General features: G+C 34.8%; 2 protein-coding genes across 2 annotated transcripts in view; one reads left to right on the top strand and one right to left on the bottom strand.

The window, feature by feature from the left end:
- Positions 1–4,434, top strand: part of LOC129282659 (mucin-2-like) — a 38,862-nt gene extending 34,428 nt beyond the window's left edge. Inside the window, exon 18 of the mRNA XM_064095567.1 lies at positions 136–4,434. Within this exon, the coding sequence (XP_063951637.1) occupies positions 136–316 (181 nt within the window). The 3' untranslated portion in view covers positions 317–4,434. The remainder of the gene's footprint in view (positions 1–135) is intronic.
- A 420-nt stretch (positions 4,435–4,854) lies between these two features.
- Positions 4,855–20,899, bottom strand: LOC129254534 (leucine-rich repeat-containing protein 43-like). The gene is made up of 15 exons (XM_054892997.2): positions 20,565–20,899; positions 17,421–17,475; positions 17,013–17,206; positions 15,843–15,953; positions 14,844–14,977; positions 14,066–14,186; positions 13,255–13,372; positions 12,997–13,073; positions 11,875–12,036; positions 11,453–11,549; positions 10,416–10,654; positions 9,813–9,935; positions 8,191–8,409; positions 7,328–7,403; positions 4,855–6,580 (listed from the first exon to the last, which is right to left on the bottom strand). The coding sequence occupies exons 1-15, from the start codon at positions 20,658–20,660 to the stop codon at positions 6,330–6,332; spliced, it is 2,073 nt and encodes a 690-aa protein (XP_054748972.2). The 5' UTR covers positions 20,661–20,899; the 3' UTR covers positions 4,855–6,329.
- Between the last annotated feature and the right edge of the window lie 7,086 nt (positions 20,900–27,985).

Here is a 27,985-nt window from a genome sequence, read left to right as displayed (position 1 = left end):
CAAGTGTACGATTAATCGCTAACCTTTGTGTTACGGGACCCCTGGTCTGCAAATTGCTCTGTTTTAGGCAAATATTGAACTAAAAGTTGAACTACTTATACTTAATCCATTTTCTTTCCACCCTTCCCCCTAAAGATACTACAAGGATTATGACCCTGATCTGTGCAAGCAGGATGCATGTCTGGCGGAGCTCTTCTACCCCCTCACAGAAGGGTTTGATGGGGATACCTACCAGTACTCCATCGCAGTTTCTTTGTTGCTTGTTATCATTACCACAGCTTATTTCATCGTCACATCACCGTGGGCACACTTATGATAAGAACCTGTAGGCCGGTAAATTGCCAATTCATCTATTGCCAACTTGTCCACTGATCACATGGTCTAACTTCATTTAGTCTAATGCCATTCCGTCCATCAACATTTCATTTAACAACTATTTGGTCTAGTCATCACTTCATTTACTCACCAGTTCGTCTATGACCATTTTGTCTCATAACCATTTGGTCTAATAGCCATTTAATTTTCTTTCATTCGCCAAATTAACACTTATTCCAATTAGACAGAGTGGTATATCGACTAAATGGTTATTGGACCAATTGGTTATTGGACAAAATGGTGAGTGGATGAAATTGCAATTAGACCATGTGGATAGTGGACATAATGATGGTAGACAAAACGATAGTAGATGAGTTGGTAATTGGACAAATTGGCATTAGACCAATTGATAATAAACCTATAGCCCTTGGCCCAGTCATCATAAAATTCATATGGTGATCCAAATGTAATGCCAGAGCATTTCTTGAGAGTCTAACACATTGTGATGTTATTTGTGATCACCTTGGCTAAATTCGATAAAAAAATATTTTGCATGGTGATAATGAAAGCCTGTGTGTAAAAAGATGTTAAATCTACAGCATAGTTTCAGCTGGCACAATTGTGATTTGCTGTTTCACAAATTAACTCCTGGTCATAGCATTCTCATGAAAAAAATGAGGTAATTGTATTTTCTTCGTTGCATAATAACACCAGCTTAGCCCTGCATGTATTCAAGTAGGCTTTTTTTTTAGATCAAGTTTACAGGGTTGGTTGTCATTTATCAGATTTAACCCCCCCCCCCCCATTTCTTCTAATCACCTTGATTATATTACCCCTGAAATGTTATTTTGTCTGGTACAGACTGTACTTGGTTCGTGATTGAGGAGACCCATCATTATTTTTGTCTTTGAAATGTTGACCCTTGGAAATTTTTCTTGCCATCTGTAATCACTTGATAACTTTACAATCACTAGTTATATACCTTGGGGAGCGTTGCGTGAAGTGATTAGTCAAACATCCGACAGTTAGGATAATATAGTCAAGCCACCTGTTCTTCTCAGACAATCAAATTCAAGGAAAACTCTCAGATTAAAAATGTGACTAACCACCCCAAAACCAACAATAAGTCCCCCAAAATGAATTTTGAAATTCTTATTAAGTTTGAAAAAAGCACATCCTAACCTTTAAAATTATATACTCTTTGTCAAAATTGATCAATAATAACCCACTCAAGTACTTGATTGAATGCAGAAAAAAAACAAAGCATGAGCTTTGAAAAACAACATTTGAAGTTCAGGGTTCACTGAGCACACTGTGCAATCTCAATGAAACTTCCATGCATTCTGCAAAAATTGTGTCATAAAAAATCTTGTATCTTGTTTTCTATTCAGCTTTACAACCTGAAATTTTGACAGTATGAAGAACAAGAAATACTCTATCAGATACCGATAAGCTAATTGTTTAATGTTGACTTTTTGAAGACCAATTTACTATTTTGGCATTTTACAGAGAACCTTTCCTGGCGACTTGTTGGTTTTGGGTTGTCTGGTCACAAATGTTGATTAAACACTCTCCTGGGGACCAGTTGCACAAAGAGTTGTGTGAATGTATCTCATACCTGATTACAAATTGTGATTGATTTTGAGAGTTGTGTTTGATCACAGCCCTCTGTGCAATGGGCTTTGTCTTGTAAGTAATGCCCCTCATCAAACTCTTTTTCTTGCCTAATGTTGCATATGATGTATTTTGAAGTCATTTGTCATGTAATGGGTGATTCCAAGTACGGCTTTGTTGATTTAGAGTGTATATCAGATTGCTGTAATTGGTGACACGACATTTACTCCTGCGACATTTGCTCCGGTCTTAACCAAATAGCCCCTGAACCGCCCGAGACCGCCCTTCCTGTTACACACTGAACCGCCCGTACGTTTTATTTGCGCTATAGTATCTCATGTATATGATTTACCATGGTAATATTGCGTGTGCATACTGTATAGGTTGGCTGCTATATAGATCTGCATAGAAAAGTGTATGCTCCTATTGAGTATAATGGAGAAAAACCGATTGACACGCATCGGTGTGTAGCAAGTTCCAGACTGTTACGCAGTCGATCTCAGCAAAGATGGCTGCGTCCATGTCTTGGAAAACCACTTACTACGCCGAAGAAGCTCGGGCGTTGCTATACGTTCATCAAAACGTTGGATATCACACAGAGTGATATTCAGATGTGAGTTGGAATTAATTTTTGACATATTTTATCCCAGATTTGGCGAAAACTTTAGTATTCTGTCTGTGATACTTTACATTTTTTTGAAGGCGTGGGACTGGGGCGGCTGAAATCTGAACTTTTGCTTTTTCTTCTTCTCGCTCTGCAAACGATTGTCAAAGGTCAATATTTGTACATCTGATTGAACTTTGCCATGTACCATTCTATTCAACAGGTCCTATGCTACAAATTAAATATAACTTGTAATGAACAAAAGTAAATTGATAAAAAACTGTTTCAATTTGTTTGGAACAATGCCTACGAATTACCAGTTTTATTGTTTCCTCTAGTGAGAGATTGCCATTATGCATATAATCTATAGGTGCTATAGGGTTAATATCTCAGAGGGCATAGGGGTAGAGTTAGGATTGTAATAGAGTTTTTGGTTCAGAATAATGTAAACATAATGATTAGGGTTTATTTAGTTTTGTATGTTAGATTTTCATCTGAGCAATTTTCACCAGAGCAAATGTCATGGAAATGCTGTAATTAGGTTGCAGTTTTGTGGTGGAATACATGGAAGTAATTCTACCACTGCATTGTGCTAGTCAATGTCAGACGACGGCACACATTCAAAGAAGCTCCAACATGGTGCCCTGGACCTCTCAGGTGGAGACGGTTCAGGGTTTGAAGAAAATTAATCTGAAGTGTTTTATAGAGAGGGCTTAATAACAATGAGTGTCATCAAACTACTGGACCCTATTCCATGAAATTTATTACTGGAGAAAACTCAGGTTAGTTTTACCATAGATTTTTTTTCCTGTGTTAAGGGATAGAATTGTGCCAATCTGAATTTTGCCATTTTGAACAGGTTTTAGAGGTAATTTTTTATTCTTGAACAGGAGCTAGTCGGTTGGCTCTCTTTTGAGGTAGGTGAAAACTATATTTACACAGAAATTTCTATACAGTATTCAACACCAGATTAAAACACAAATTGCCTCAAATACTCAATTTTCTGAGGTCAATCCCAACACCAGACTGTTCAACTGGGTGTTATGGCTGGCTGTGCCCTAACACAAACACCAGCTTCCCACACTGTAATTTAAAGCTCCCATTGTGATTTAATAATCATATATAAAAATCTCCTTGATAGAGTGTAATTGATTTGTTTTTGTTGAATTCATGCATTTCATAATGCATGCACACAAGTAGTGACCATATTGTGATGTCACTCATTCGCTTTAATCCTAAGGGATGGATCAGCAACAGTGTACTGAATACCATGCATTAATCAGGGTTTCTTTGTCAAAGCCATTACAAACCTAGTTTAACTAATTCTCATTCTTACCTGCAAATTCTTATTCATCATTCAGTTAAATATTTCTTTACATCTTAGGAAGAGAGTTGAACATGGGTGGCACATGTATCATGAAATGCACAAACTAAACATACTCAGTGGGCGTTTCATAAAGCTGTTCATAAGTAACGAGCGACTTTACGAACGACTGGTGATCCTTCCTTTGGATCAACATCAACACCATTGTAAATCTTGCGTGTATCATTTACCACAAGGATCACCAGTCGTTCGTAAAGTTGATGGTAACTTACATGTATGAACAGTTTTATGAAACACCCACCAGTACTTTCAAAGAACTGTTGCAGTGTATTTGAACATAAATTGGTTTATTACAAGATTTTCACACATGTACATAGATTTTACAGTTTGTATTGTATGTTTTTATAATGTGTAAAGCCAAAAAATGTACCTTTTATGTTGTAAATAATGTATTTAACATAAATTATGACTGTAAATCTTTGTAAAGAATCGATTTGAATATTTGTAAACAACAGACCGACGGTGTACATTTTTTAATCATTGTGTTTGATAATAAATTATTAAATCTTTATCAGAGAACATCTTATTATGTTTACACTGTATCGCGTATTATCGATATATTTACATATTACTATTTTACAGACAAGTTATTATCCTTCTTCATCAATGCCCATTGAATAAATTTTTTTATCGCACTGCTCACCAACTTTTTATTTTCAAGTCTTCTGCATCTTCAGAGATGCACAATTATGCAACATTTTGTCAATGCTTATCAGATCAAAAAATGCTCCATAATGTGATTTTGTGAACAAAGTAATAAGTCCTGCCTAGTGAGAGTTGAGATAATGAAAGTGTTCCAATTCTCCATTTTTCAACGTGTATATTTCAAATCTTATGTATGGATTCTGATTCAAAAGCATATTTGGTAATACCAATCTTTCTGAAGTGTCCTATCTAAACTCGTGACTCAAGAATTGTGACAATATATCTGTTCACATTCACGTTCATAAATAGTATTTATTTTCAATTTACAGAAATAAAGGATTCATCGTAATTTACATATTTACAAAGGAATGTACATATATACCTCAAAAAGCAATAGACAAACGGGAATTCATCAAAATATATGTATGAGTCCATATAGCCTACTGATTTGAAAATTGAGTAAACAACCTCCAACCTTGGTCATAAAATGTGTGAGAGAGGAGAGAAAGTTAATGGAGTATATTGGAGTAAATGGAAGATTGGCATTTGCCTTACATCACTGATATCACCTATGTGGCCAATATTAAGTCTCCATAGGTCGAGTTATTACCAATTTTTACACATATAAAAAAATCATAGCTTTCTTATTGTTTGTCTGATAATATTCAAACTTTCACCTGTCTACTTGTCTGATTTTTCTCTTTCCTCTAAAAAAGAAATTTGGGTTGGATCCCCTTCAAGTGTAATAAGTGGGATAGTTTCAATATTTCACCCCCCAAAGAAGAAATAAATAAAAGATGCCACTAATGTATTTCACTTTAAAAAAAAATAAATAAACCAGAGAATTCAAACCGAAATTGAATATTTCATCTTTGCAAAAAAGATTATTATCCCTTTCTTCAATAGAGCATTTAGGTTTGTTCAGTGCATGATCTGCATATCCTGTGCATTCATTCATGTCTTAAAGAAAGAAGACTGGATATATGTATATATTACCTTTTCTCAAAACAGTTAAAACACACCATTAATGTTTTTTTTTTAATGCAAGGAAGAATATACTACAAAATATAATTATTTGAAAAGAAATGATTCATCCACATATAACCTTCCATGACAATGAAGTTTATTTGAAGCCTTGATTTTATACCTCAAATTGGCAACTTTAATTGCGGCAGTGTATGCATCAGAAATAAATTAAGAATGTCCTTAGAAGTTATAAATTTACCAGTTTGCATTGAAAAACTGCAAACCAATGTATTCAATAGTATTGCCAAAGTAAGGTAAGTGATTATTACTTTTAGTTTTAAGCATTTTTGGCATCGAATCAAAGATACTGATGCAATGTCCCAAACAGTTTAAGAAAAAGGGAAATCCTTCTCCTGTGCATGTGTTTCAAGGTACGGACACAACCAATAAATCAGGAAAAATAATAATAGAGTTTCATGCTTAATTCCTCAAGATTTCTGAGATTCTTCCTGACAATCAGGGAGATATACCAGCTCTGATTTCATCTGAACAGTGCCTTGGAAAGGATTTTAATCCATTGGTCCTCTTGTAGCTTACTAACAATAATTCAATAATGCTTTCTTAGCAGTCAGGTAAGATAACCAACAACACCATACAAAAAATTGATTGTGTGTGTGATATTCTTTCCTGACATTATCGGATAAAGAAAAAGTAATGGGTCCTTGCTCCTGCGTGCAACGGATTCATAAATCCAACTTCTCCGGCAAAAACAGTTCACGTATCAAATCGAAAATCTCACGGTCATGCAGGGGCCTCTGATTTTCCTTCCTCACTCTCATGGACAGTCGGTGTGACAGCCGGGGCTAACTTGGGAATAGATTCTTGAGCAGTCTTCCAATGGACCAGTTCAAGCTCAATAGTGACAGTCAATGGGGGCGGGGGCTTCTCCTCTTCGTCCTCCCCTGCGAGGGTGACCCCCGTATTGGGGCGCTTTCCTCCCTTTCCGCCATCCTTTTTGGCATCTTTGCCATCCCCCTTGCCAGGTTTTTTGCCTGAGTGAAAAAAAAAATTATATGAACTTTCTACAATATTTTTTCTATTTCAATATCAATCTTTAAGCTTAGGATAAATAATTATCTGGTAATGATTTTAATGAAGGACAGTTGTTGGGAACTCCTTTAACCAGGGGTGTGAGTGGTCACAAATAAAAAGATCTGAAAAAAGCTGAAGAGTGTTGAAAAAGTCTGAAATAGAAAGAGCTCCCATACTTTTTGTACAGAGGAAGGCCAAAAATAAGCTGAAATTAAGCTGAAAATCAAAACAAAAAAATCTGAAATCAGATAAAATCTAAACTCTCACACCCCTGTTTAACTCAAACTCAAACAAAATGAAACTCAAGTAAAATGTCCACTTTAATGAAAAGAGTGAATAGATCAACTACAACATGAAAAAGTTAAGAAAGTTCAACGTCTCAAAGTTCTTCACAGGCCATACCTTGTAGTAGCAATGAAACTTAAACAAGAGAATAACATGAGAAAGATACTCAAGTAATCTTCTTTTTTACAAATAATGATGTCATAATAAGGGAACTAATCAATACTATCTGTGTTACTTTCCATGGTCTACACCCCCCCCCCCCCCTCTTCAAAAAGAAAGAAAGTGTTTTAACCCTAATCATCTCCATAGAACAACAGGCCTAAAAGCCTGATAAGAAACAGTATGTATTTCTTTGTGAAATTTTTGTAAATTCATGAAAACTCCACAAAATTAATAAAAAAGAAGTAATAATGTTCACTCACCTTTATCTTTATCTTGCTTTGCATCTTTTCCTTTCTTTCCTTTTGCTGATTCTCCTCCATCCTTCTTCTTCTTATCCTTCAACAAAAAATAAAATGTTATTGATGGTACGAAAAAATGTCTAATCTTATCTACAGCAGCGACGAATGTAATATTTCAATCAATACTTAGATATATACAGTATAATCTGAGTCTCTGATAAATCTAGCTTATTTTGATAGTCAATTCATGAATTGGCTAAGTAGTTTACCGTAACTATAAGACATCTCTCAAGGAGACTTAAGCCAAATAATTCAGATATCATAATTGCAGGATAAGTTGTTATTTCCATTCATCCTAAGATGTGCAGAAATATTGAAATAAAAATCCATATTTTCATATTTTGAAACAGAGCAAAAATCCTCCGAAAATTTATTTTTCCCAATTAATCGTGGGCCCGCCAGCCACTGCCACTGCGCAGAGCCAGGTCAACGAGGCTCTATCCCTTGAATTGTTGAACGCCAAACAACGTAGCAACAACTCTCATCTTTTAACATCTGTTGGTCTCACGTAGCCGGGGTTTGAACTCCTGACCTCCCGGTTGTGACACAGACGCTCTACCAACTGAGCCAACACACCAGTGAAATATGAAATACCATGTTTGACACACCTTAATTGAGCATATATTTGGCCACAAAATGTGATGTCACAATGCTTTTCAGCATGAATTTGGCTTAAATTAATCTCACTACAGTAAAATGCCGAGTATTTGATTGCATACCAGTTATGTACATCCCTTAGCCAAGTAAAATGCTTAGTAAAAGTTTTGCTTAAACCAATTATTAAATTCCCTACTGGACAAGGTGTATTTCCTACAGATTCTCACCTTCTTTCCATCCGAAACCTCCTCTTCTTTCTCATCCTCCTGCTGTGCCTCCAGCGATCCACCCCCACAAATGCACACCTGTTCTATCTTGGTTTCACCATTCACTATCTCTCCCGTTTCTAAATGGTACGATCCTAGGATTGTAACCTCCGGGGGCATGTGAGTAAGCTCTATCTCCGGCTCTTTCTTTTTCTTCTTCTTTCCATCATCTTTGGCAGGCTGGATAGAAGAGAAATGTACATGTACAACAGATGAAGTCATATGTATCTTTGTGATTAAAGGACAAGTCCACCCCACCAAAAAGTTAATTTGAATAAAAGGAGAAAAATCCAACAAGCAAAACACTGAAAATTTCATCAAAATCGGATGTAAAATAAGAAAGTTATGAAATTTTAAACTTTTGCTTAATTTCACAAAAAACAGTTATATACACATCCTGGACGGTATGCAAATTGGCAGACTGATGACGTCACCCACTCACTATTTCTTTTGTATTTCATTATATGAAATATGACAAATTCTAATTTTCTCCCCATTGTCATGTGAAACAAAATTTTATTACTCCCTCAACATGTGGAATTACCATTATTTAAAAGGTTATGGTTAAGTCAAGTTGGTCCTTATTGTCAAATCTGTAAAAATTGAAATATTGTATAATTCAAACAATAAAAAACAAAAGAAATAGTGAGTGATGGACATCATCGACTCTCTCATTTGCATATCGCTGAGATGTGCGTTTAACTGTTTTGTGAAAAATAAGCGAAACTAAAAAACGTCATAACTTTCTTATTTTACATCCGATTTTAATGAAATTTGCAGCGTTATGTTTGTTTTATTTTTCTCTATCGATTCAAATCATCTGGGGTGGACTTGGCCTTTAAATAAAAGTGCCCAATTAGGATGGATGGAAAGTGCTATTTTTTTAAAGAAAAAAATTATTAAAAAGGCCTGAAAATAATTGTTAAAATAATTACTTTACAAGAAAATATATTATTGTAATTGATTTGTTGGGATGGATTTTGTGAAGGATGTTTGCATTTCCATGTACTCTCTTAGTACCTATACAGCTAAGACTTATTTTTCAATTTTCTGCCCCAAACCTCATTAACCCCCTGACAAAACTGAATTTAATGACTCTATTTTTTTTCACTTTGTTTTTACCTCTAAGAAAGGTTGTGTCCTTTTTTAAGATTCCAATTGGAAGATACCTTAAACAGTTCTTTAGTTATGATGACAAGATATTTCAATGTTTATAATGACCTAGCTCTGTGATCTTTGACCATTGAACTCATGACCCAAAAATATATTCAGATCACTGTCACTTCCAAATGCACATATGAGCCAAATTCGAAGTTGAACATTCACATGGCTCATTTAGTTATCACAAGAACAAGTTACTTTCAGGTATGTAATGACCTCGGTGACATCTGACCTCAAGACCAAAAATTTAATCTAATCACATCCACATCACTCTAATATGCACACTTGGACAAGTTTGAAGGTTCTTATTTTGTTGCAAGAACGAAAATGGGACGGGTGGACGACCTAAAAACACAATGCCTCTGGCAATCACCTACTGAGCGGAGGCATAACAAATGATGGATTATCAAAGTTGATCTTACCTTGGCATCTTTTGGTTTGTCTTTGTTGACACTAGCACCTCTTTTCTCAGGTTTACCTCCATCCTTCCCTTTCTTGCTCGTAACACTTCCTCTTCCATCATCCTCAGCAGGATATGACAGGACCTGACATTAACATGAATCATAAAGATAATGATCATGCAAATTTGCGAATGCTTATTAACTGTTTAGACTCGTGAGAGCCAGATCCATGGTTGTCTATTCTCTTTTAATAGAAAAAGTGTCCCACTTCCCTCTGATTTAATTCTAGATCTGCCCGTTGTCTCATGTTGATGTCCCCAGTTTTGGGATAAATGAAAGACAAAATATAAAATCGTAAAACAAGAATACAAAATTGCATGTTTGAACTATTCTTGTATTCACACACTAAATTCTCAAAATACAGCCCTCCCCCCACACAAAAAATCCTTTGAAACCTACTAAGGTAACCCTTAATTATCTGTTGGCTTTTAAAAAAGCTGAGGTATCTTACAAAAGAAAGAGGTGTATCTTGCAAAAGAAAGAGATAAAGTACAGTTGACATTTTATCGTCAGGTGATTGTTCTACTTTGTAAAAAGTTGGTTCATCCCTTTTATAAACTTTACCTTATCCTCCTTGATATCAATATCCAGTCCTTTCTTGAAAAGCTCCTTCAGTGCAGGCAAATCATCAATCTGAACCTCTCTCTCATACACCAGCTCCATCCCTTCTTCTGCCCAAGGGAGCCCATCAGTCCTGTAGGGTACCAGCTTGAGTGGTTGCTGAGATGGGAGCACCTCATCCTCACCAGTCTCTGTTGCCTCCTTCTCTGGCACTGTGGCTACTGTGCTGACATTATCAGTTTCTGACCAAAAAAAATAATTAAAAAAACACTGAAATAAATTCAAACTAAGTGTTTCATTCATTAATACATGATTTATCCAACACTTTTGTAAATTTGGATCTGGTAGGCCCGGAGGGGGAATAATTTTCCCAGTGTTGCATCACAAATTTGCTATGGTACTTTATATGGCTGCTAAACGAAATGCCTATTGTGTAGGAGATTTTTTTTTTGTTCTGACTTTACACAACTTTCAATCAGATTTGAGAATTGACATCAACCCCCCTTTGAAGTATTCCAATGCCATTGTGATTAGACAGGCATGTGTGTGCTAGTAAAATGGGACCTGGCCCAAATGCCCCTTGGGGAGTGGAGATAATGCAATTTTACATGTGGAACGGTGATTGAATCCAATGACAGGGTTTTATGATGACAACGAGCATGCATAAATGCATGATTTCAAGCCCTACATAAATATAACTACTATTATTATGATCATAATTCGTGGATGTGGCAGAAACAGAAATGGCCTTAATTTCCTATCATGCTTTGGATTATATTACACATATTCAGAGGTGGTACCAGTGTATGTTGATATGGAAAGGGGGGGATGGCAAATGTCTAAAAAAGTGAATTGCAATCTTAAATTCAACTTGACTATGGAGTGAAAAACTTTCACAGCATCTCAAATTTGCTAATTGCTTTGCTACAGCCAACCAAAAAACAAGTTGGCAAACTCTAACAAATTCTTCTTGAAGGTTTTACAGAAACTGCAAGAAGAATTTATAGGCATTTTTTCAATCTATAAAAATGAAACACTACCTATTCCATCTTGACCATTTTCCTGGATACTTCCATTCTCTTGTGGTTGCTGGTCTTCTTCTGGCTTTCCTCCGGGTTCATCTGCTTGTTCATCCAACTGCATGTATATCAAGAGATGTAATGTATAATATTCCAATGCATATAAATTCTACAATGCGCATACAGAAATATATGATTATATATTGGATGCATATACAAAAATACACATACACAAATATTTAATGCACATATAAATTATTCAAAGTAAATTCAAAATATTTAATGCATATTTATATGAAAAATATGATTTATAATAATTTTGCTGTCACAATGAACTTTTTTTCTTAAAAAGAGTTATACTGTATATAATGAAATTAATGAAATTTAGTATCACTTTGATCGATAGAGAGTTATTAATTCTCTATATAACCTTGGGTACTTACATGAGCTTCCTTCTCCCCTTCCTCTTCCTTTCCATCTTTCTCTTGCTCTTGATTTTTCTCTCCATCCTTCTGAGAATTAGTATTTAAGAAGTCTTCCAAAAATTGGAACTCTACATAATATGTCCTTGTGATGATAGGAAAGTCTGGTAATTCTTCTGTTGCCTGACAAAAAGGAAAAAGGCATCCCAATAATATAATTCTTAGTGATAATAGCTTTTTAGGGAATCACAGGAAAACAGTATTGTCTTTTTTTGGATTCCGTCAATTTTGTGATTCCACTTGCAAACTGATTTGCTGTGTATTTGTGAATTCCATGAACAGACAAGTAATGATGGATATTTTTTCTGTTATAAACAGGTATAAAATAATGTGTACAATATGGTGGAGTAATAACTACAAAAGTTAAAATCATTCAAAATCCATGAGACATGGCATTTTTCTGGAATTTGTATGAGGTACCATATGGATAGCACCCACTAAAAAACAATTTGTACATATTTTTATATTACTTTCAAATATATATTTTTACTGTTATTCAAACTAACTTGGATAAAATCTTCTGAAGAACTACTTAATACACACAAGATAGTCACTGAGTCTTCTCAGCACTTTAATGTCTAAGAGGGGGGCAAAAGTGAGAGATTGTTTTGTAGTTGTTTGTAAAGTAAAGTTACACAAGACTTTTAGGTCAACATCTGTAAGGAAAGACATTTGTGTTTCTCAATCAATTCTAATCATATTTAGCCAAAGAGGAAATATGAAGAAAATGAATGACACTAATTAAACTATTTACATAATTCAGAGCAGACTTTACTATTTGAAATGAAATATCAAAATAGAGTCATGCTTTTTAAAACATCTGAAAAAAAGTTCTTGCTCATATTTTGGCACTTTAGAGAAGAATAAGAAACCCACATAAACGAAAGGGTAAGTTGGATATACATACAGTCATAAATAGTCAGATCTTATTTCAATGGTGGTACCCTGCTGTGTAGTCATTAATTGGATGATGCATATCATCTTCATGTCACACTTATCTCATTGTAAAAGAGCCCACATGACCTATTCTTAATGAGCTTTTATTCAGTAATTTAATACATGGTATAAACCTTGATTACATACCTGCAGCTCTGCTGGCATTGGGATTCCTGACAAAGCATGCAATTTCAGAATAATCTTTGCTTCATCTCGTACAAACTCTGATAAGACATATAGAAAAAATAGAAGTAATAGAAGTCAATATACAGGTATTTATATTATAACTTTTAATACTAATGAGGGAAAACACTGATAATGACAAAGAATGATAGGGAAAAAAAGTTGAGGCATTAAAAAGAAGAAAGATAAGGAACTAGAAGGAAAAGTAGAGGACTGTCTCACCTCTTCGCCTGGCTAGTCCTTTGAAGTGATGCTTCTCATCTGCTGATATCTGCATATCATCAAGGATAGTCAATTTTCGCAAGCTATCAACCGTGTAGCCCCGGTAACCAGGTAGCAACTGTAATGAAGAATTTTAAAAAAAATGAGCTGTTGGTTAAAACTGTGTGAACTTGATTCCTTGTTTCACAAAAGAAAATTCTACAGGAAGCAAAGAAGAAGGGTTTTTTCAACTGGAAAACAACTGCAATTTCCCCAAACAATGAATGCCTTGGAGAAAAAAACATTGAGAGTTAAGATAATATTGATTCTGCAGAAACGTCTTTAAAAACATTCCTTTTCCGTGTTTCATGTTTTTGATTTGATTTAACACAACTGTGATTCTGCAGAAATGTCTTTCAAACCATGATTCTAGGGTAAAAAAAGTGGCAAATAAATACACCTTCTGACAACATGGAAGTCAACTTTCTGTTAATAAGAAACGCTTGTAAACACAGTGAGAGCAGGGCCCCGTCTTACAAAGAGTTACGATTAATCCAATCAATCATAACTCTATGGAAATCCTCTTGAATTTTCAAGAAAACGATGAATGCATGAATATACATCATAGCTAGAAAATATTTTGAACAAACATGCATAATAGATGTTGACGTTGCTGGCCGTCCGTAGTTGCGATCGATCGGATCAATCGCAACACTTTGTAAGACGGGACCCAGATCACAAATGCAGCTATTATAAATACTAGAAACCTGAGAGAATCAAGATTCAAGAAGGCAGACTTTATCTGAAGAAGAGTGACATAGAAAATACTTACTGCTAGTGGATTTCCAATGAGAACAAGATTTCTGAGTTTAGGTAGGGTCTGAAGCTTGTAGATTATTTCTTTGAAATCACACAGATTGTTGTAACTTAGATCCAATGATAAAAGCTGAGGCCTGTGAAAATAAGGTCATAAAAAAAAGGATAATGAATTTCATATAAACTCTGGTTTAACATTTTGATCTTAATGCATCCTCAACTATGGACACCAACATGTGACAATGTTTGATGATTCAGCTTATACGGCATGTATTTCTTTCAACAGCACTTTCTCAAAGATGGTAAACAAATGAACTTTCATCCAATATATAAAGAAAATGCAACAATTACATATATGTATGTTCTCTTTGATCTGTCATGGTTTACTTTGTACCAATCATACAGCAAAGTTTATCAACATTATTAAACAGTTACTGCTCCATTCACATGTTGCTGTTCAGCTGAATAATTTTGTTTATTTTGATGCATACTTGCATACTCATCCTTAGTTCAATGCTAAAACATGTCTTGTCAATAAATTGGCAACAAGAAGGAAAAAACAAAATCATAACTTTCCCACACAAATATACAAATTACTATTAGTAATTTGTATATTTGTGTGGGAAATACTAACTTCTACAATACATCCGTAACCAATTAATTTACATTCAATTATAATGAACAAATTTTAAAAGAGAAAAGTCAGCAATACAAGAAATATATAATTGTTGCCAATTTGAAGAAAAAAATGTGAAGTTATCACAGAATGCTTGATTGCCCAGAGTATTGATTACCAATAGGGCCCTGTAAGGTAGTCATGGATGGCTGATATTCTGTTGAGACCTAAACCTAAATGAAGGAGACCTGGTGGAGGGGCATTACACAGTGGTTCCAGATCGCTAATCTCATTGGCTACAAGTTCCAAAACCTGTATTAAAATAGTCACACATAATTATGAAGAATAATTGTCCTATTTGTTATTAAATCAGACATAACTTTGTTAAGGTACTTCTTCTATAGTGTATACTTGTAGTCTTATCTCCAAATTATGCATTAAAATTGAAGAAAGAAAAGAACACATTTGGATTAAAGAGTGGTGGAAAGCTGTGGGGAAAAAAAACATAACAAAATACAGTCAATAAGGGCAGCCCCATGGGGTTCAACATGTACAAATACAGAGGAGGATCCATGCAGAGCACACAAGGGCCGGGTGCCCTTTTTTTTACCCAATTCTATGAACAAATAGTATCTAATGGTATACAGTGCTTCCCCCTCTTGTACCCCTTCCCCTCCCTTTGTAATTGAGACCAAAAAAAGTTCATCCTTGAAGTAAATACTTATTCACCAAATCTGGGGGGGGGGTAGTTACTCCACTCAAGCCATTTTCCCTATTTCTGCTTATAATGCAAGGGGCATTTCTGCAACTCATTTCTTGCAATGTTGGATTCATGTATGAATCAACCTTTTATCCCATGTATTTTCTTGGGCAGGGACCCCACATGACCTGAGGGTGTTTCATACAGATATAGTCATGCTTATTGGCGTCAATGAGCAGATTACTCAACACATAATCTCAATGATGGATCAATCACAGAAGCATGCCATGCATTCCCTGTGAATGATCCGATCAATGGAACTGAGAGATAAGTGTGATTTGTAGAACACTTACCTATATCTTCATTAAACATCCCCTGGACTTTAATTCATTTGAAATTCAAAGAAAAAAAGTAGTAACCAATAAGAGCCATGAAAGAAAAAGAGAGAGAGAGAGAAAAAGAGAAACTTAAATTTACCTGCAATGTTATTGGAAGATTCCTAGAGTCTACACTTTGTAATGAGTTGGCACTGAGAGTGAGTTCAATCAACCTTGGAAACTGAAGCATTCCTTTATCAACATTACATACCTACAAGAACAAGAAGGATAAGAAAGAAGTCATAAATGCAAACTATCAATTAATAAAAATAATCATGATTATATAATGACTACATGTGGCTTCTAATCTAAACAAAGCTCTAGTACTAACTGGAGATTTGTGTCTTTTGATATATCATGCTGCTTGTAAAAATATTTTTGTTAAAGCTTTGTATTGTTCTTATTGTTAACAACTAAATTGATATACAATAAAATACAATATGGATTCTCAACTCTGAACAGTCAAACTTTATGCATGTGCTCAGTTTGGATATAGGCCTATATATTTGATATTTAACTTAAATTTCCAAATAATGATCTCTTTATTGTTTTACCTTTATTCTTGTGATCCCAAAATATAATCGTATTTGCTGACTCTATGTCAAATTTTTAACACACAGTTGATAGAAAAACCCAGTAGACTTATTTAATTTGACCATAGAAAATAATATATAACTAGAACATATTTCAAAAGATGTCTTGTTCAAATCCAAGCTCTCAATGTAGGAAAAAATTAAGCCAACAGACCATGTTGGAACAAAAATTCCCCTCTTTGACAAAATGTTACAGTTGACTTTTCTTGTTTTAATTACCGGTACTATCTTTTCTTGTAGAAACTTTCTTATTGGTCCATTAAAAAATGACCTAATGAAATATCTGAACATTAAGCCAAATATAAACACTATCCACAAACTTAAACCTTATGCTAATACTCATTTTACTCTAAACCAAGATAAATATCAAGTCTTCCCTAATACCTTACACGAAATCAGAGAAGGGGCAAGGGACAAGGGTACACCAAGGAATTTTGACATTTTGCAGAACATTTTTAATTCAATAAAAAAATTGATCTAATTTGCATATTCTTGAATCATTCTCAATATCAGAGCATAAAGGGACAAAGGCATTTCTCATCATTCTCAAAGGGCAATGAATGATAGTGCACAACTTTTTGAGGAGGCATGCCCCATGTGCAGTGTGCAGCCGAGAAGGACAAAGTGTTGCATGAGAAAATGTCAAGTCCCCTTTCTGCAACCCTGTATATCCTTACATTCTTATCCACGATCTTCATCGTCTGGAAGTGTTTCAGGATGAAGTTCCTGGTGATCAACCACGGGCTTTTGACAGCGATCTCCCTCAGTTGTCGGGCCTCTTTACTCCAGGTATAGTCCACACTGTAAGGGGAGTACTTGGAGGTCACTAGCTCCTCCAGAGTCTCCTCCTGCTCCTTGCCGGCTCCATAGTCTACAGAATGAAGACAAAAAGGAACAATCATCTTCTCTATTTATTTCATGTTGGGTTACTTACCACACAGTTTAATAGCATTTATTTGCCTATTTTACTCCTCGGAGAGCACTGGTTTGGATAGTTTTTCAAATAACGAACGGATCAACATATTATCAGAAAACTGTTTTCTCTCTCTCTCTCCCAATTAGACAATACTGATTTTATAACTCACCTCTAAGGGTAACTGAAAATTGTGTGACTGGATTCCTGTTGTCCGATGCAGTCCTCTGTAGAGATAAAGAAAAGACAGATGAAAACAATACCATTCAATCACTTTGAATGTCACAAGCAAAATGAATCAAATCACATATATATTCTCATCACTCATCCTGAATTCACTCTCTGGCATACATTTTTAATTTGAACCATTCATATATGATTTCAAGTATGGCAGTGAGTCCAAACTTCGCGCGTGTCCATACTTCGCGGACGGTAATTATCTCAAAAACTTGCCAATATCCTTAAAATCTGACATCATCAACATGAAAAGCAACCTAAAATTACCCTTTGGTGTACAGTAAGTTTTTTTAGGATGAGTTCAGTATTCATGAAAATATTGACAAAAGATAGGCAAATTTGTCACCGTTAGCGCCCGTTTTGAAGAAATCTGATATTCTCAACAAGCATCACGATATCACCATATTGCAAGCAGAAATCATCAAAAATGTGGTACTAACCGAGTCTATAGCATTTTGCCGTCAATCTGATATAAATATTTCACTTTTTGAGCTTGAGTTTTTGTTTAAATCTCCACAAAAACTTTGGTCTGCGAAGTTAGGTCACACTTTTTCAGAACTGTTTACCAGCACAGCGCGCATTCGCCGATCGGAATAGAATTTTGAGATCGCGATACCGGCGAAACCCCTTGACCTACTTCACATTTTTGTCCATGATTTTATAGTTTATGATCTTGCCGTCAATGTGGTAACTATTTTTTGAATTGGTTTTGTATAAATTATGAATATTTTGTGAACAAATTTAAGCCTGATGAATATTTTTTAAAAGTCCGCGAAGTTTGGACACCCCATCATACACAAGTTACAAGCTTCAGTCTCTCTGTATCGTCAGTTGTTACAATGAGGCTATATAATCAATCCACAGGAATCTTTTATCAACCCATTGTAACTAAGATTTAGCGAAGTAGAGACATGCCTTCCCAAGAACTTAGAAAAGTTAGGGTTAGGCACTTAGGGGCTGGCAAGGGCCGCTTGGCAAGGGCAGGCCAAGAAGCATTATTAATCATATTCATAATTTGTCTCAAATTTTTGGTGCATTTACTTTTAAGAATATTAAAGATCAACATCAATTAAATTTTTTTTTTTAAATTCACGTTAAACCCCCCCCCCCCTTTATGAAGTTAGATCATCAATCTAACGTAAGTCGTCAAAATTACTAGTACTACTAGTAGTAGACCAAAAGCTTCGGTCTCTGTTATGTTGGTTGTTCAGCTGAACTCCGTTGGCTTCACTCACCAAATACAGAGACCGAAGTTCTAGCGCGATCTGTACAGGGGACTCAATGGCCATATGTTTATGTGTATTAAGTTCAGATAAAACAGGGCAGTGAAGTTGCACGACAGCCGAGGTAAGACACTGTTTTTGTTCCTTTTAACTTGATTTTCCCCATTTTTTGGCAATTAATGCCAAAAGGGAATATTAATTTGCATTAATTTCGGTCGCGTTAATTTTCAAAAGTTTAATTCATTAAAGACAAAAATTGAAGAGCCCCGACGGGGGGGATTTTGCAATGGTGGCTAATAATGGTGGCTGCACGATAGCGAGCCGTCTGTGTATGAGGAGATATTTAAAAAATAAAAAAAATGTTAAAAAACTCCTCGAAACAGACGGCTGCCAGCTGTCAGTACTAGTAGTAGTACACTACTCTGTCCGAATTAGAAAGAGTAGGGGCCTACTAAAAAAAAAAGACAGTCATTTGGAAAAAATTTACAACTTCCCAGAAGGAAAAACCAGTTCCACTAGACCAGTTAGACCAGTAGAATTTTAACTGGTAACTCTGGAAATTGGAACATCGGTTTACTGGTCTAACTGGTCATACTGGTCCAGTTAAAATTTTACTGGTCCAGTTAAAAATTAAACTGGTCTTGATTTACTGGAATTTTATACTGGTCTTGCTTCTGGTGGTTGTTACTGGTCTCACTGGTCTTCATACTGGTATCCAAATTGAGCTGGTCTTTACTACTGGTCCTCGAACTGGTCCTCGTACTGGTCTTACTGGATCAAATTATTACATGCATTTGGGTTGTTATATACCATGGTCAGTGAAATGTGATGGAAAAGATGGTTAGTAAATTAATCTTTCTGCTGTTATTTTAAATGTGATACATATGAAATTACACATTTTCATTGTGAATTAGTTCACACACTTATTTAGAAAGTTTTTAAACAACAATGAGTGCCATTGCAAGGATATTCCATTCTAAATCCTGATTTTTCTTTTAAAAACAGGAAATATGCAAATGAGGTAAACCACGTGATCAGCATCATCAGAATTACTGGTATTACTGGTCTTGACCAGTTCAATTTCAAACAATGAATTACTTTAGACCAGTAATTGACTATAGAATATATCTTGCTCTTAATCATAATTAAAGGAAATAAAATTAATGTTAATACTTGATAATTGTGATATTAATCATAATAATTTCAATATCAATAACAATGATAACAGTAATAAGAATGATAACAACAATGATCATAATAATCATAAAATTTATAATTATAATTATAAGAAGAATGATGATAACAATCGATAACGATAATAACTTTCTCTGAATTGCAAGATTCATTTTCCATAATTCGTCAAATGATCTGACTTGAAATAGAGTCATTATTTATTCATTGGACCAGTAACACCAGTTTGATGAAAAACAATTTAACTGGTATTACTACTTTGCTTCAACTGGAATGCAATTGTTTGAACTGGTCTCCAGTTGATTTTTACTGGTCCAGTTAAAAATCGACTGGCCCAGTAAAAATATACTGGAAACCAGTAAGATTCTACTGGAAACCAGTAAAAATTATTACTAATAGTAATACTGGTCTATGGTTTTACCTTCTGTTCTGGGTTACATTACAAGCAAAGTTTCATCAATTTTTAGTAGAAAATGTTAAGAAATATTATATAGAACAAAATATAAAATGATTAAAACTATTGAAACCATATTTTTAGTGTAATCCAAAGACAAAAAAGAAGGCTTCAAAAAAATAAAGTGTCCGGACAGCCGACCCCCCCCCCCCCCCCCCATCCTACCAGACCTAAATTATAATACGTAGGACTAAGCTTAACTTTGACTCACCCATGAACCCGTCCCGCACGGAAATTCATCTAAACAGAGAGTCCTCAGTTGTCGCTCAAAAGCAACGAATGAATCAACTCCGGTTGCAACTGGCATTTCGAATCAACCACTGCTTCTTTTGATGGAAATCAAGTAACATTCGAATGATTCGATTGTTGTTTTGCAAAATCTCAGCTACAGATCAGTGGCAGTAACTTCATGTTGTTGTAGCAACCCCGCCATCTTGTGTCCTTTCGTGACGATGTCCGATCCGAGCGCGGCGCGACGCGACGTCGACTGACCTCGATCGGATTACGGCGCTCGATCTTCATCTCTTTTATTTCTTTGCTGTTTTCACGTACCCTTTCCTTATTTCTTTATATTTTTCTCCCTTCCTTTTTTTATACTTAAAAAAACTCATTACCCGCATGTCTTTCTTTCATTAGAAGTCAATTCCTCCTCTGTCAAAGTGGAATTTCCACCAAAGACATCCGAGTCTTTTATTTTTGTTTATTTGATTTGATAATCATTTCTCAACTTCTTTGTTTTTTGTCATTTGGTATTCGATATTTCTTTGTAAGGTAATTAAATTTCTCCCATTCATTCTCTCTTTCAAAATTCTGTCTATTCATTACGTCATTTCATTTTTTCTACCTTTGGCTTTAAATAAGACCTATCTTTTTTAACTTTCCTGATCCTTAGCTTGCTTGCTGAAAATATTTATTTCTTGCATTCTTTTTAATTTATTCTCTCATCTTTCTAATTTCTTTCAATCATGATGATCCTCACGCATTTTCTCCCTCAATTTCTTCCTTCTTTTCTCATTAAACTTCATCTGTTCTCTGCTTGTATTTCTTATTTTTCTTCCTGCCATATAAGTGTTCGCTTCCACTGTTTCATTCCTAATTCCCTTCTATCCCGGCCCTCTCCCCCTTTCTCTCTCTCACACACACCTCTCTGTCAATCTTTTCTTAAAGGTTAAATATTTCATATTCATATTTGGGGAGAGGAGGGGGGGGGGTTACTGTTATGGGATGATGCCTTCTCTTTTGAGGAAACTTTGAAGGGCATCTATTCAAGGCTTAGCCAAGAATAAGACAGCTTTATCCCCATAGCATATCATCTGAATAAAAAAAATGCCTTTTGATGGCTTATATTTTGGAAATACACAATGAAACCTGTATAAAGACCACCCTATGGAAATGGGGGGAAAAGGCAGTCTTGGCAGATGGCCTTAGTAGAAAGGTTCCTTTAATATACGTTTCAAGGGGGCCAAATATTCAAGGGAAACTAAACATATATATACATGTAGTCTTTACAGAAATGCCTCTATACAAGTTGTTGCTAAAGTATAGCTTTAACTGACATGTTTTGATTGGTTTGTGACTGGATAGTCCATGAATAAGGGTGTGACGATCCCTAAGCACTGTGAATGAATATGTGCTCTATTTATATGCATGATGGACAGAATTAGAGGGAGCCTTTTTTGTTCAGATAGCTTAAAGTGCTACGCACTTTCATCCAAGAGTGCAGTTATGCTACTACAATATTACATGAACTTTCAAAATGATCTTGATTCTTGAAAGTTCAAAATATTAACCTTTGGTTTAATATGGAATGATAACCTTGACTCCCTGACCTGAAGTGCAAGTTGACCCATTTGTGAGGCTCAATTACCCTCTGTCGAAGTATATGACATTTCAAAAACCTTAACCATGTTTGAAATTTGTGTTGGCAACACTACAGTGTAGTCATTCGAGATAAAAACTAAAACATAATTCATGTACACAACATTTCAGTGAATAAACATTGTTTATTGTGAAGATAGAATAGCACATTCAAAAAAATATAATTAGAATTAAAAGTAATGCTATGCATTCAATTAGAGTTGTTGAAATGCATAATGAAGAAAAATAATATAGTGAAATATATACAAATGATCGGTTTGTAAATAGACATTACTCATGTAAATATACAAGTGATGCATACATGTGTATGATATGTAGGAAAAAATAAACAAAAAACATTGTATACTTTGCAAGTAATCAGTGTTTCTTGATTTTGCTTTTAAACATAAAATCACACATCATGACCCTGCATATAAATCATATGTTTATACCTGAGAAATGCTGAAATGACAGTATAAATTGATAGGCCTATGCCAACTGCTTTTGTCACACATTCATAAATGAACATGACTGTGTACATAAATAATTTGTCAAATATAGAACAATACTCTAATCATTCCTGGACAGGAAAGATCTCATGTTGCTCCTCGAATATGCAACATATACTTTTTTTTACTATGCTTCTATGTGTATTCCTGTAAATTTTTCATATGTTATCTATTTTAAGTGACTCTCACAATAAAGCTGGAAAGCTATGATATGGATGAAGAAGGAATCCAGTTATCTACGGCGTGATAATTCTACACAAGTTAACTTCATTGAAAAATACCATTTCAAATGAACTAATATAGGAATCAATACTCACAAGTGTTTATAAACAATCATATTCATTTCAGTTTACATGTATTATGCAATGAAGTAATACTGCAACTCATGAAGGATTTTGACTTCATATTCATCAGGAGTTGCATTCCTGGCTTGCTTTGGCAAAAAATCTAATTTCACATAACAAAGACTTCCTCTTGATTACCTAGGCAAAAATATCTAATATCAAGTTATTGGGAAAAAGATACCTTTTCACAATACATAAGTATTGTGGTTATGACGTGTTTTTTGTTTTTCATTTCATTGAGTTTGCAATACGTGAGGTGTAATTTTTTTCTGACTCACTCGGTATAACCCAGCAAAGAAACATTTATAATCATTTTAAGAAAAATATTGGGGCATTGAAATGACTATACAAATAACATATAAAACATAGTTCCTTCCATTTGTAACCTTCCTTAGTGACCAAAATTGGATTCCATTTTATATTACCATGACAACGGGATATTGAGCACTGAAGCTTCTTGATAGTGCTCATAACAACTTTCCATGCATTCATCTGATTTTAATTGCAGTAAGCCTATATCTTCCATATCAATGAACGCATGTAGATGTAGAACTACAAGTAGATTCAAAAGAAACCTTCATTCCCACAAAGTACTATGATTTTGAAAAAGTCTGCATATTATCTGAATACTTCATAAAAGAGTACATTGATTACGCACATGCATAGCTTTGCGTAGAGAATAAAGTGTTAAGTTATTCCTTACAATGAAAGAGAAAATACATACATATCATCCGCTGTGAGAGTTCGAGTTGGAGGATATGGGGATTTAATCTGCAAAATATCAAATGAGACACCATGAGCAGACCGAAGGCACTGTGAAGGATGATGAATAATCATACACATTAGTTGAACTCAGTAATGAATATTCATTACATATGAATATTCAATTTTCAACAGCAAACTTATGTACAAATCATATCATTCTGGAATGGGTTCAGACACAACATAACAAAATTTCGAGCAAACTTCAAACTCAGATTTTTCGTCCTCAGAATCCCATGTTTAATACCAATTTTCACAGCAAAATATCCCCTGCCAATTTTTTAAGAACTATTTTTATTTTTCACCTCACATAGGTTGTTACAATTTTTTAGGGGTGTTTTTACACCTTTTTTTAAAAACAACACCGTTTGACTAATACAACCAGATGTTGGGGGTTTGGTATCGTAGCATGGAGGCTATTGAAATGCTAGTGCACTGTAAAAGGCTGCCAGGCTAACGGATCAGAGTTATAATACAAGTCCTTTGGATGACAGCGCATGTACATGCTGCGCTATACAAGAATGGAATATATATTATACCTCAGTCACATTTCTCCTACAGCGGCCGTACGGCGAGTCGAAAACAGCCGTTTTATTGATTTTCTTTTCAAACCTGCTATATGTAGCTGGTATAGAAAATGTTAAAACGGCTGTTTTGGACTCGCCGTAGGAGAAATGTGACTGAGGTATTACTGCTGCCTAATTTCTGCTCTTCATTTGGGCTTAAGGTAACAATAACTGTCAAAGGGGCATACTGCCTTATGCCCCGTTTACTATTTCACGTCCTAAATTCCTAGTCATAATGTCATGTTTGCTACCAGCATGGTATTGACCAAAGCAACGTGACCATAACAATAGTCATTAAAGTGACCTTAACAATAGGCATCAAAGAGCAATCTATTCCAGACATATCTACAACTTAATCTTCTTTACAAATAAAACAAGTTAACTACACTGTCATTGTATACTATGTACATTATTCATCAATGTTGGCACTTCCAGGATAGCTGGGGCAATTTAAAAACTACTAGTTACTAGTAAACCAGGACTTCTGTTTTTACAAAGAGTTGTGATTGATCTGATCAATCTAAATGGAAATCCATTAATGTCATAATTCTTCATGGGAAATGTAGGCCAACATTTAAAATCCCTTTGGAAACAAAGGCCCGTATTCTGAAGTCAGGTTAACCTTAGACCATGGTCTAACTCTGTGCTAAACTTCAGAAAGTCAAATATGTCCAAATTTTGTTTACAATGTATGTTACTCACGTTTACTGTGCTATTTCCTGTTTCTTTGATATTAAAGACAACTGTCTTATCAATCCTGCCATGCAGTTGAGAATGGTATTCAGCTTAATAATACTAATAATGATACAACTGTGGTTGTATAGCGCATATCATTGCCCAGGGGCGTCTCAGGAAAGAAGAGTGGATTCAAGCTATTATGTAGACTGTCTCAATAAAAAAAAACTGCTTAAACAAATAAATTTTGAGGCAACTTTTGAATGTAGAGCATATAGATGCCTCCTTACTGGAAGATGGGATATTTTGTATTCCAAAGTTTTATAGGGGCAGCATAACAAAATGACCTCTCCCAATACAACTTGGTCTGAACAACTGGACACTAATAAGGTGATATCTCTGTGAAGGTCTTAGGTCTTCATAGAGATAAGCTTAGTGCCTGAACCACACCTGTATTTGCTGCAATAACTTTTTTATAGCAAAGTGACATTCTTTAAGTAATTATACAAATTCAGAGCTACAAGCACTAAATAAAACTTTGACATAAAAAAATATGTTTAACACATTTATAGAGGTATTAGGGATCGTATCATTTTAAATAAACAACCTCTGAATAGGAAAGAAAATCATATGATAGTCATTTGATGCATCTAAAATCATGTGATATCAAACCAGCCAATGATTCCATCCCACAAGCTTTACATTTCCTTTATATACGGAGCAATTGCTAACAGTGATTCTGAGACAAGCCACCCCCACATAAACAATAATACAAAACTACATAAAAATCAGAAAGACCAATAATTTGAAAGTGGAGACATGTGACTCGAGTATTACAGGCAAACTTCATCTTTCGTCTAAATAGTGTACATGTACAGTTAATGTTCTGTTTTTTTTATTTATATATGTATAACAATTAATAAACATGCATAACAATACTAGAGTTATAAATACATACATTTCAACAATATCATCTTTGGTTGACTAAGTCTAAAAATTTCATAATACCACATGTATCATTTTATGATATGATCATCTTCTTTAAAAATGCAGAATTCCTAACATCAATAGAAGGAAATAATTCATAAATTCTTCTAAATCATTAATTTTCATCACTTACAACTTCAAGTTTGTAGATAAAAAGACACATACAGGTTTCCATCACAGGAATCTACATCACACCAATGCATGTACTATTAAATAGATCTAACATTCAGTCCACACACAAGCACTCTCTTCACTTTAATGAGACACACACTTCCAGCCAGTGGCGGATCCTGGGGGGGGGGGGGGGGCCAAAGCCAGCCCGTGTCCCCCCCCCCCCCTTGAGAGCCATAATCAATCAATTACTGACAATACATGTTAAATTTCATCTTTAAATAGAATAATTTTAACAAATGTGATAAAGCTGTGCTTGGACAAAACAAAACATTTTTTTATAAAATTCATACATAACATATATACTTTTCTTAAAATACAAGCCCTTGGGAGACATTTTTCTTACACAGATATCATGAAGTGGATAATGACTTTGGTTTATGGAGACTGGCTGATTATGCTGTAACTCACATCTTCCATAGTCCCCAGCATAATTATCTACGAGAGCTCAGTGAATCTCTGGCAGGCTAAAAAGAATGTAAAACCATTCTGTATCATTTATTTTCATAGATCTTCATAGTTTATCACTGCTGGGTGCAGTGAACTTCTTGGAAGCAAATATACTGAACCAATAAATTCATGTCAATAAACACCCATGATAGCTCCTCCATTCTCATTCTTCACTTCCCACTTGTTTTAGGCATTTGCAAGTGTAACATATAAGAATAATACTGTCATAATGTTTTGTAGAATTATCAGACACATGCATAATTTCTTTGAGCTTTGTTTTCCTTCTCTGAGAGCATACAACTTTAAAAACAAAAATGAAATACATAATCCTGTAGGCACACTCAGTCAAAATACATACATGTATTTCAGTATATCAGTTAATTCCATCGACTTCTAACTCATCTACCGGGGGGGGGGGGGGCTAGAGAATTTCTATAATTTCTCTTCGCACTGCGATTTTATGTAGTTTTACTTATCATTGTTTTTTAATTTTAATTATGTATGTTTTATTTTATGTGTTACTGTAATATTTTCGTATTGTCTCAATTTTACATGTTTTTTAATGTTCACGGACTTGCTGAAAAGCAGTCCGTTATGGCTGAATGTAAGTTTTACCGTGGTTAAATAAATACAATACAATACAAATATCTTTTTTTTTTTTATACTTAGGCATACATTTCAGACCACCTCTGGGGAGCATGACATGAAAACAAAACAGTGATTTTTCACTTACTGTTGGTATCAGCTATTAAAATCCTTGCATCTGATTGGCTAATTCAGAGCAAAATTTTCAGTAAATGAAATGGATTGACTGATTAACTAATCCATACATGTATGCCAACTTGCTTGGATACATTCATGGAGTGGAAGAACCAGAGATGGGTCCTTCAAGCACCATGTGAAAAAAGGCATACATATTCATCCATAAGTTGGGTTCATCTTGAACTAAAGATGCATATAAGTATTTATATATCTCTATATAGCAAAGGGCACTCAATATAAAATTTTGATCACTCCTTCAGCAGATTGAACAGGGTACATTACACAAAGTTGAAGTTCTAATTTAATGCAAACTAATGTGTTATTTTTTTCCTGAACCAGGCCTCTGGTTTAATCGAATTCTGTAGGGATCACAGATGCAAGCCATGGGTCAGTGCCTTTTAAACTTCATCCTTATTCTTTCTGTTTTTTAATGTTCCAATATTCCAAGTAAATGCTTTTTTTGGTTGTTCGAGTGAAATCCTTTCAATGGCATACAAAGAATTATCACGGCACATTGCATTTTGAAATCAAAATCACTTTGAGATATCT

Source organism: Lytechinus pictus, chromosome 2 (genome assembly GCF_037042905.1).
Source record: "Lytechinus pictus isolate F3 Inbred chromosome 2, Lp3.0, whole genome shotgun sequence".
NCBI lineage: Eukaryota > Metazoa > Echinodermata > Echinoidea > Temnopleuroida > Toxopneustidae > Lytechinus > Lytechinus pictus.
The sequence above is the reverse complement of the archived record's forward strand: the minus strand, read 5'-3'. Positions and strand labels throughout refer to the sequence as shown.

What these genes read in the sequence shown, in the direction of transcription:
- LOC129254534 (XM_054892997.2), bottom strand. Translation starts at nt 20,660, where the DNA reads ATGCCAGTTGCAACCGGAGTTGATTCATTCGTTGCTTTTGAGCGACAA. An exon ending in AAATGGTCAAGATGGAATAG is followed by an intron (nt 10,655 to 11,452) that starts GTAGTGTTTCAT and finishes TTTTTTGGTCAG; the next exon opens with AAACTGATAATGTCAGCACA. An exon ending in AAAGCAAGATAAAGATAAAG is followed by an intron (nt 6,581 to 7,327) that starts GTGAGTGAACAT and finishes TTTTTCACTCAG; the next exon opens with GCAAAAAACCTGGCAAGGGG.